This window comes from Harpia harpyja, chromosome 12 (assembly GCF_026419915.1).
Source record: "Harpia harpyja isolate bHarHar1 chromosome 12, bHarHar1 primary haplotype, whole genome shotgun sequence".
NCBI classification, from domain to species: Eukaryota; Metazoa; Chordata; class Aves; order Accipitriformes; family Accipitridae; genus Harpia; species Harpia harpyja.
In genome coordinates, this window is record NC_068951.1 from 13,118,556 (window position 1) to 13,129,574 (window position 11,019).

The 11,019-nt window shown below is 50.9% G+C and overlaps 1 protein-coding gene across 7 annotated transcripts in view; it reads right to left on the bottom strand.

Annotated features, from left to right (window-relative positions):
- The window catches only part of BAZ1B (bromodomain adjacent to zinc finger domain 1B), a 52,405-nt gene extending 47,599 nt beyond the window's left edge, over positions 1-4,806 (bottom strand). For 4 of the 7 annotated variants that reach the window (XR_008237719.1, XM_052805095.1, XM_052805096.1 and 1 more), the window contains exon 1: positions 4,581-4,805. Coding sequence is in view for 5 of the 7 variants with exons in the window: in XM_052805095.1 (XP_052661055.1) it covers positions 4,581-4,693 (113 nt within the window). In the remaining 2 variants the exon portion in view is untranslated. Of the gene's footprint in view, positions 1-3,905; positions 4,121-4,580 lie in introns of those variants that run through there. The other 3 variants (XM_052805093.1, XM_052805092.1, XM_052805097.1) reach the window with 2 other exon arrangements.
- Between the last annotated feature and the right edge of the window lie 6,213 nt (positions 4,807-11,019).

Consider the following 11,019-nt stretch of genomic DNA (forward strand, 5'->3'; position numbering starts at 1 on the left):
TCCTTCCTATGTCTTTCCCACAAAAAGAAGAGTTAAAAGCAAATTCAATCCTTGCAGTAGACAGGAGCCTAAACATACAAGCAACAGCGGTCTTAGCTTCATTCAGCAACCCCATCTTCACTCTCCCCCTAGGCTTTCCTTCTGCGCATCCATGGACACCACCTAGATACAAAGGACTCGCAGCTGCCATAACACGAGTGCTAAAGGAAAGACACACTTCTTAAGGGTTCAGGACATTGCCTTAATAAACCTTCAGCAGTCTAACTATAAACAAATATTTGAGATATGGCTGGGAAATAAAATTATGGTCTACTCCCCTCCTACATTTATCAACTTTCTTCTCTCTAGACCTGTGAGGAGATTCCTTTCCTTCCAGCAAGGATAGCAAATAAATGCTGATCTCCATTGAAAAATGATTTAAAGATACGTTTTTTTCCTAACACCATTTCCCATATTAACAGGAAGATCCATGAGAATTTTCCCTAAGAATTTTCCCTTCCTTATAAACACCTATGAGAACAGGCTTAATCATACCATATCAGGACCTGTATTTTTCAGATCAACACTGAATTTAAAACCAGCAGGTATAGCAATTTCCCTGTCCAGCTCAGCCTTGCCTCTCAAATGCAATTTAATTCCACCTACAGCTGGTCAGCTCATCTAACACTGACCCCTGGACACATTCCTTAACGAGCACTCAAGACTCGTGCCCACACTGCCTTTGTGCTCTGCCATAAGCTCCTAAACCAGGTTCTGCTTTGCAGTCCTGGGGCCAGCACAAAGCCAAAAGGCAGGAGGATGTTTTTGCAGTTTACTATAGCTCAAACTTTCCACTACACATATGCTATTTGTCCTTTCCACTCAGATTGGAAACAAACCCAAGAAATTTCAGACTGTTCAGCAGGACTGATTTAGGACTACAAGTGAGGGCTTACTGGTATGTCATAACAAACCCACCTCTCTACACAGTTGGAGCTGTCATTCCCACAAATTCCCAACACAATAATAAATAAAAAACCCTGGACACCAGCTACTTGTGAACATTCCCCCAAAAGCCATGAATAACACACATGTTAAATTAAACAGCTGACTACCCACTGTGTAACAGTTAATACATCACATCTGTTTGCATCACACTGAAGATCACTTAACATTGAAAGGCAGAAAACAAAGTCACAGTAAAAACAAGGGACGCTTTTAAAGAAAAATGTTTAAAATAAACAAGCTAACCACTGCGCAAGGCGACTATTGAGCAGATACAAAGTCTACTTCTTCCTGGGTTATTAATGCTCTTCCAGAAATGACTATCAACTCCAAAATAGCTTTAGACTATCTTAATTGTTTTTACTTGTATTAGCTAAGAAGGCAAACTTACCAGGAAGGTCAGTACATTTTTAAGACACTACTTCCTGGGTGGGTGGCAAAGTTCTCCTAGAACTGCAGAGCATGACACAACCCTGCTTTGGTGCTGCCACCTTTAACTGCTGCCGGTTTAACTGGCTGATGTCACATGTGAAGATGTGAACGACAGCCTTTAACTTGCATGCCAAACGCGGCCTGATTCCTCATGTTCGTATGAGAATTATGTTCTGCTTACCATACAAAAACACTAACTAAAGACAGAGAGCAAGCTTTTCTCTGGAAAGGAAAGCAACATAACTTCCCTAAATTGTACACTGATGGCTGAAGGAAAGCTTTGGCTGGAATAGTCCTCACCAGTCCAGGCTGGTTAGCTGTCTGAACCAAGCATCTCTCTTGAGCTGGCAGCGCAGTTTTCCAAACAGCTGCCGGTATAGCAGAACACACACTGCAGCAGTCCCACATGCTAACGAAGAGATGACCTGCTCACCAGGGAACAAATTCGGTGTTTGGCAGACATCAAATGCTCAGTACATGTGCCACAGACCAGGTGCACAGGTGACATAAACCAGACAAGACCATACCACACGTGAAGCATTTGCCTGACACCCCACATATCTGAGAGCAGATCCTACAGAGCTCCTGCAAGGACGAATCTATCTCTGACTGCCCAGCCATCCCTCCCATCCCCACATCCACACAATTAGCAAAGCTCACTCCTGCGTCAGACACCAGAAGCCCAAAGCTTCGCCAGGAGCAATGGGCTCTACACAGCATGGTTTCTCCTAAAAGGTTTTCATAGGATTTGGCAGCCAAAGGAAGCCACATAAAGCTACAAAGTATCAGACCCAAACACCTGAGCTCTGATGACCACCCTATCCATCTGTCCACTGGTGCTGGACACTTTAACACATGTCCATGAGCCAGACATCTCTCCTCATATACAATACCCCAATCTCCATTTTTTGTTCAACCCAATCTACAGCTGCAAATCCTAACAAAAAAGAAAAAAACAAAACACCAAAACAGAAGAGTCTTAAGAACTTTTTATGTCTTTCAAATACCTCATTTGTAGCTGTGCAGTACAAGAACCTGTACACCCTTTAGGGGAAGAGCTGATCAATAGTTTTTCAAGGTGGAAAAAGAAAAGTTCTGGAGACCATGTTCTGCCAGGCCTCAGCATAAATGACACCAAGCACTGCTCTGGGTGAGGACTCAGGTACTTCTTGACACAGCCCCTCTACAGGCTGTTCCCATCCACAAAAGCCATTCCTCTGTGCTATCTAGGATAAACAGAAGTGACCAAAAAAACCCCCCTCCAAGTCTTCCTTAGGTAACACCTCCCTTCAACTTACTGACTCATTTGCAATTTTCTGTTCCACTTTTTGCCTAGCTTATATTACACATGGTCAACAAAGCAAGACAGAAACCCAACATGACTTAGTTTCTCTTTTTAGCTTCATGACGTCTATCTGCCAAGATGAACTTTCTAGAACGTGCTAGGCTGACTCCCACGACACCCCCTGAAGTACTTTCTCCAAGAGAAGAGCATCTCTCTAGAACCAGAGTGCTTGCATTGGTTTCCTCTTTCCTTCTGACCCTGCAGCTAATGCCATCCCCTCTGAGAATGAGAAACCATCCCTTTTTTCTTCCTTAATGTTAATACCACCCCAGTGTCTGCAGAAACATGTCCTCCATCTACTCACAGATCCACAAGAGCCATACCGATAGACTGGTGCTCTCAGAAGGTGCCCCATAACTCCTCTGTGCTGTTCCTACAAGGCAGATGAACCTTAAAGCCACATCTTCTTTTACAAAAGTAGTAATTAGGCTTAGACTCTGTCTTTTTGATAAATGATCGTTCCTCATAGGGAAAGAGAAAGAACAGGCCTCTGCCTGGTCAGATGGATGACTGAGCTACTTTCAGTTTGCACACACCACAATAGCAGGTTTTCAAGTCACAGACTGAACACTTTAATTTTAAATACTGTTAAAAAGCAAGTATCTAACACTCAGTCTCATTTTATTGGGCTGAATGCATTAGCAATGCCTATCTGCACCCAGATATGCATTTCCTCTTCAAAAGCTACCTAATCCTTCCTAGGGGCTTTCACTGGCTGTTCTTCACACTGAAGTAACAAGACACTCTCCACTACAGAGGTCTGTGTAAGTTCTGGAGTCCCTTTGTCTTCTGCGTCGCCAAGATTTCTGAGGTATGTTCCTGTATTCATGCATTTCTGTCTCACTTCCAGTCCTTCCTTCACTCCTCAATTCCTCAGATTTTGATCCTTATAACACAAACAACGAACCAGCCTCCTGAAGTAGCAGTTCGCAGGTTACAGCGCAGAAGACCTGCCCCTCCAGCCCTGCTGGGACCTGAACAGTAACTCTGCCTTCGTGCCTGCACATCGGCTGTGACAGTTTGCTGCCTTGCCCATGTCCACTTCCAGCCGCTCAAGGACTGTCACACGCTGACTCACGTGGAATCATTAAAAAAAAAAAAAAAAAGTTTTTCACGCTAAAGCAGCCCAGAAGAAGATACTTACATTCAGCACGAAAACCTGGGTTCTCCGCAAGTGAGCTGCTTCTGCCACTATTTTATTCTCCTCCCTGTGGGACTCTGTAGTGTCAATGCCACCCCTCACGCCCGCGATACACAACTCGAATCTGTACTGCAACCCCCCTCGAGAACTGCCGCTGCGCTAATTACATTAATCAACCCCTACCCACCGGTATCTGTTGAACACGCAGCCGGCTCCCGGCTCCCTTTACCCGTTAGTTTCTCTCCACGGCCGCGCCGCCTCAGAGCGCTCCGGCCCCGCGGAGCTGCTGTCCCCGCTCCCCCCGCCTCGCCTTCCATCCGCCTGGAACTGCGTCAGACACCGGATCAGAAATTTGGCGGGGAACGACCGCCCGCCGGCCGGGCCGGGCTCCCCTCACGGGCCGGGCCCTTCCCGTCAGGAACCGCCGCCGGAGGAGCCGGACGGCCCCGCTCCCCGCCCCGCTGCCGCTTTGTTCTGCCCCGCCGCCGCCCCGCGCCGGGCCGGGCCCCGGCCACCCCCCGGGAGGGCCGGGGCCGCCGCGGAGGCCACTTCCGCGCCCAGCAGCGGCGAGACCACAAGGCCCGCGGGCGGCCGCCGCGGCAGGTGACAGCGGCGGCGCCGGAGCCCTCCCCGCCGCCCCGGCCCCGTCCCCCCCGCGCCCCCGGGCCGAGCGGATACTCGCGGGTGCGGAAGGCCTCCTGCGTGTGGGGGATGACGAACCGCTCCCCCGGCTCCCCCGGCGGCAGCGGCTTGGCCAGCGGGAAGGGCTTGCGGCCCAGCAGCGGCGCCATGGCGAGACGAGGCGGGGTCCCGGCCGGAGCCGGCGGATCCGCGCGGCGGCGGCAGCGGGACCCGGGCGGGACGATTGAAAAATGGCGGGAGATTCCCCTCCCCCTCCCGGGCGGGCGGCAGGCCGAGCCTCGCCGCGCGCACCCAAACCTGCCTCCCGCCCCTCAGGGCCCTCCCCCGCCGCCGCGGCACCGGGAGCCTACTGGCGCGCCGCCGGCGCTGCCGGCTTCGGATTGGCCGCGCGGCCCGCCAATCGCGCCGCCTCGCCCCGCCTGCCGGCGCAGCAAGCTACCTTGCACCGCGCGCGAGGTGAGAGGTCGCGTTATGTAAGTGGCAGAGAGCGCGACTCCATTTTGTGTCCCCGTTATCCGCCCGCCCGCCCGCCCCCCTCTCCGCGCCGGCCAATCGGAGCGCGCTCCCGCCCCCCCATCCGGGTACCGCGGCGGTACCGCGCGCTGGGCTTTGTCCTCCGCCGTCGGCTCGTGCCGCCCACCACCTCTTAAAGGGACAGGGGAGCGTGGGGCATTATGGGACCGTGGGGGTCCTGCGCCTGTGTGGCGGTCGCGGCCCCTCAGGGAGCGCGGGCCCGGGCCCCACTGGAGCAGCCCCTTAGCTTTGGGCTCCTCCGGCGGGCCGGGTCCCTCCGCTCCGCGGGGAGGCGAAGCGGCGGCTCGGCCCTGGGGTGGGTGAGGAGGGAGGCCGCGGCCTCAGGGCGCAGCGGCCGGTGTCTCCGGTCCGTTTCGTTTGTGCAGCCGGCGTTGCGTGGCCCCGGCACTCGGCGGCGCCGCGCCAGCTGGCTCGGCTCCGGGTCGCGGCCCCGCGGCGGCGGTGACAGGCCGAGGAAGGCCCCGGTGCTCCGAGGGACCGGCGTGGAGGCGGTTCGGGGCACCTCTCTCGGGGGCGGGGAGCCCGGGCACCTCGTGGGTGCTGCTCCTGTGAAAGGAGGAAAGACAAAAAGTTGAGAGTTGTGGGTTTCGGGTTTTTTTGTGGGTTTTATTTGGTTGTAAGAAACGGGGTGTGTAGAGTTTTTCTATCATCATAAGTGTTTATGAGGGATCAGAGAGGCAGCAGCTCAAGCACTGCCTGCCAAAAGCAGTCACAGCAAAACTACAGGCCCAGCAGTGCTCCCTCTGACCCCTTTCTGGGTGATTAGGAAAGCAGAGTTGTGCATTAAAGATGTATATTCTAGTGATCCTGGATTGCTGCTGCTTCATGGCGCTGAGGAATAGGTCTGTTTTGTATAGCTGTGCTGCGGGTGCTTCAGGATGAAAAGCAGCAGCCTTGGCAAACTAGTTAGAGCTGCGTACAGCCTTTGTACAACCCAGAGTATAAACGTTACATCCTCCTGTTTCAAACTGCCACTGAAAAAGAATAACTGCATAAAACATCAACATAGGAGTTACTGGCTTATCCCAAAGGCTTCATCCAGCACTGAAGAGAGCCTGTGTCCCCAATGGCAGCCATCCATGAAAGCACAGGGAGATGTACCTGCTCCCTGGAAATTCACTAGCAGCTGGAGCTTTACCAGGCCCTGAAGCATGGAACCTCTCCACCCCTGGCCAACAAAGTCTTGGTCTCACTGGCTTGGAGACTAGCCAAGCCCCTTTCTCCTAAACACAGGGGAGGGACAGGGAAAATGCATGAAAAATGCGGTGAAGTGTGATGCTGCTTTGTTGAAAGTTAATCTGGCTGTTTTGAAAAGTTACTTGACTTTCAGAGCAGTATGTGCAAATGATGAGGTAGGTAAGGGCTTCGCTAAATAGAAGATAACAGTTCAATGGAAGGGGAATCATGGTGGAGAAAAGTTCACAAGGAATTGGTTTTAGAGAACAACTTAATTCTCTTAATTTATCAGGCAGCGTACAAGGTTGGGAGAGGCTGCAAGTACAGAGAAGGGTCAGGTACAGGACGATCGGGGGAATTTCATTCAGAAGAAACAAAACAGTGCAGAGTACAAATTCCTGTACTGAAGGAACTTCTAAGCTGAAAGTTCCTTGGCTGGAAATAACAGGAGGAAGAAAGTCTGGGTGCCTTTGTGGGATGACGGCACGGCTAGGGGCCATTAATGTGATGTGGCCATTAACAAGCCAAACACAAGCGCGAGTTGTGTTGGATGCAGTGTTTCCATAAGACAGCACATGTGGTACTGCTGTTCCCATATCAAGTCCTGTTCTTGCCACCAGGCCCACAAGCGATGAGGTCAGGCTGGGCTGGGTGCAGAGGGTGGTTCAGAGGAGCAAGGAGCCAACCTGACAGGAGGAAACTAAAACAGGGGAGCTGGAAGTTTGCCAAATGTAGCATTTAGGTATGGTCAGAGAATATGAAAATCCCTCCGTAGGTGACCCTATCTATCCACACTTAAATCCAGAGATTACACCATTGAACACCAATCATAGATAAGTTGTATAATTCAGCCAAAATAATTCAACACCATCCTTCTGGGTCTCTCTGCGGTTCTTGCTGCAGTCACCTGCCAAGTGCAGCAAGCCAGTGCCGCAGCCCTGGCTCGTGGCTATCATCTCTGCCTCATCCTGCTGTCAGCTGGCTTCCTTCCTGCTGCTGGAGCTGCTGCACCACGGCTGCCTCTGCTGCACCTACTCCCTCAGTGCACAAGAGGTGGTTTTGCTTCTGATGGGTGCTGTGTTTTCTCTCTATGACTCGCTCCTGGACTGTAGAACAGGGGCTGACAGGTGTCCTGCCTGAGGACAGTTCTGTGCAGAGTGTGAGGTGTTACTGACCTTTGAGCTGATCTGGCAGAAGCCTGGTAGCCCTCAGGGATTTCCCTGGAGACAAAGCACCTGCTTCTTAAAACTGCCAATTGCTTTTAAAAAGCTGAAGCTGAGCAGAGAGAAAAATAAGTGAATCCCAAGACCTAAAAAGAGCTTGCTCTTTTCCATTTATCCTAAATGACCCAGGGACAGACTCCATATCCCTGTCTTTCAGACCAACAGAGGCATTCCCTTCTTGCATGATGTTTACTTCTGAAGTCTTCATTTCCCAGCAGGTTACTAGAAAGACGAGTTCTTTCCTCAGGAAGAGTGAGCAGATGTGACACACAGGGCAAACGCATGGCTCAGCTGTGAGCAGATGCTCTCTCTTCTGGTGTAAAGGGGGTCGGTCACTCAGTGACAAAGTCCTATGTCAGGTGTACACAGAGCATGGCCACACAAGAGCATGTCCGCTTGCCAGTGCATCCATGCTGCTGGAGGGGTGCAGTTAACACTGGTTTTAAAATGTCAGCACCCTTATCTCTTCAGTTTATGTAACATGATGAGCCAGAGCTCCAATGTGATCTCACTCCAGGAGCACACAGGCTGAACAGATTTAGGAGGGTGTTTCTACACAGCGCCTGCTCTAAGACTGACTTTGGTTCTGGCGTTCCTGTTTTGTTTGGTAGTGACCCTGCAAGACTGCTGGGAGTGAGAGCGCTGGTGACTGATGCTCTCAGCCTGCAAAGCCTAGTTTCTAACTGGAAGCTGGTTTCCATTTCAGCCAGTTTTTCAGTAGGTGAATGTTTATCTCCAACACTTCACGTTCCAGCTGGCAGAAAATACCTAATAAATATGCATATCTATTCCAGACGTTTCCCTCTGTACACTTCTGCGCCCTGGCCCAGCCTGGGGGCTTGCCTAACCCCACTGCAGACTTCTAAGAGCACCTTCTGCTGGAGGCTGAGCTTCTTCCTCTGTGCTGAACAAATGACACTGTGCCCTGCAACACACACTTTCAAGCAGAAAAGGAAATGCAGTGTGCTGAAGGGCTGTGCCCTGCTGATTCACAAACACATCTCCTGGGTGTGTGTCTGTCTGTGCTCAGCCCCTCAGCTCAAGCAGTAAAGTTTGTTCTGGCCCCATTTCCTTTCTGAGAGCAATTGCAACTTTCATAAGGCCATCAGGCCAAACGTCCCCTCCTTTTCAAGGACAACACCACCTTGTACAGAACTGTACAATATGCCTAAAGTGGTGGATGGCATCTGTGTGGGGTTCAAGGAACTGATATCCCCTCAAACAAGCTACAAAACCCTTGTGTTGGTAGATGTTACCACATCTCTAAGAGCCTGTGACGTTTTTTGCAACCTTCTAGCTGCAAGAGTGCACTCAGCTGTCTTGCTGCATTGCAAAGAGCCTTCCTGCTTTCTGTAGCTGTAAGACAGTTGTGCTTCTCCTCATCCCCACACTGCCAGCTCCCCACTTCCTCAGCCAAAATGAAGATACACTGTTTCCTGTGTGTACTCTGCAGGGTATGCACAGCAGGTGTTTTAGCTCCTCACACACTCCCAAAAGCTTTGAAATTGCATTTTATTCCCATATGAAATCACACTGACAGCTTTCTGTATTGTTGTTGCACTCTGCAAAGTGACCTTCCTCAACTTCTTCACATCCCTGAAGCCAAGGCACGAGCAGAGCTTGCTGTTGTTCTTTTTCCATATTTGAGTTACCTACTGAAACATCCATTTCTTTCAAAATTTTTCTTAGTAAAATGATTCTTAGTAATCAAGAATTTTCCTTTTGAAGTCCTTTCACATGCCTAGCTGAAGCAGTTTCCAAGTATACAAAACTCAGACTGTCCTCTAGGATGATGTTTGGTATCTGTGACTCTTCTCTTGGAACAAAGACTCACTCCTGTTTTCACAGCAGGGAGAATCAGGAGCCTCCTACCTGTCCACAACCTCAGCAATTCCACCGCTGCTTCTAAAATCAGCTGTAGTGGCAGAAAACCTTTCAGATACCAGAGCCAGGAGCCTGGTGCTCAGGGGAAATCCTGCCGTATCGACCCAGGGATACGGGAGCTGGTGCAGTTGCAAGTTCACACCCTACAGGTTCCAGGTCCCCAGGTAACAGCAGACTCTGCTGGTGCACCTTCCCCTTGCCTTTGCAGCCCCAAAATCTTTGGTGCAGCGCTGCTGCTCACGCTGCGGTACTGCTACAGACAGCAATTTGCAGTGTTAGTCAAACGGAGCCCTGAAGAGCAAGAGGATCTTTGCCAGCCCCCCCCACTCTAGCCTGGTAATGATGGAATCCAGGCAGCCTCTTCAAGGAAGGAGAAGGACCCTATCACCTGAATCCTGTCCCTCCAAGGCAGCATCTCAAAGTGAGTCAGTAGCTCAGGGGCTTGGGACACCCGTTGCTATTTATGAGCTTCTATAAGTGATGTTGTGTGCTTCCCAGCACAAAGGAAAGCCCATGATAGCCAAGAAACCATTCCTACTGGTTTAATAGCTGGCAAGGGAGGACAGAAACCATATCCAGCCCAGAGAATCCCTCAGCTGAAGGTATTCTGAGGCTCAAAAGTTCTCATGGAAATGATAACATCTCATTGCCCTGTTCTTGTGCTTCTCTAGAGACTCAGGGCAGCTATCAATCACAGAGATGATGCTGGGCTAAATAGACCTTCGATCTGATTTAGTTCAGCTGGTTTTATGTTTGAAGGGGCCAGGCAATGAGTTGAGAAGGAAAGTGCCCTTTATTAGTAATATATATACACCCTCTGCCTTCAGGCTGCGCAAAAGACCCAGCAATAGAGTGGTATTGGACTGCCTTCTCGTGCCTATCTTCCCTTCTCTTCCCCCAGTTACCCCCTCATGATCCCATACTCCACTGCACCCCCTAGATGCATTGGGGTCTTCCAACCCTTCCTATCCTTCTCACCTGGATGCTTCTGCTTTAGCACTTCCAATGCTTGCCAGACAGCTTTCATGATGGCCGTTTTCCCCTGAGGCTGGCCAGGAGCAAAGATCTCCACCTCTAGATCAACCTTCCTCACACCTACCTTCTCTGGCAAGACCTGCTCACTACTCTCTTTGCTCCTTTCCCAGGGCTGCTGAGAGAGGACACCCTGAAGCAGGCTCTGCACTAGCCTCCAGGCTTCTGCCTCTCTTCGGGGCTGCATGATTATGTCTTCCAGGGCAGCAGGGGCTTTGTGGCTGTACTTCACTCCTTTCAAGACCTCTCGTGGCTCAGCCTGCCTGTCTTGGCAAGAGGCTTGGCACAGGAAGAAGATGGGTTTGGAAATGAGAGTTGAGAAGATCCCATAGGCAAATGAAGGGCATGAAGTCTGAAGGTGAAGAAAAAGTCATCTTGTCCTCAGTGCAGCCCTGGGTGTCTGTGGTGGGAAGCAGCTATGCCTGGGGGCTTGAAACAGCATGGTCTGCTGAGGACTGGTACCATCAAAATGGCACCAGATTGCCATTCTTGGCCTGACAAAAGCCAAACATTTTGCTTTTTGGTCATGGGCAGGAGGGCCACATGGGAGACAAAGCACTGTGGCAGGTTCATATTTCATGCAGAAGTGCCCCTAAATACCTGCAAAATCCAAGAGCAGATCATTA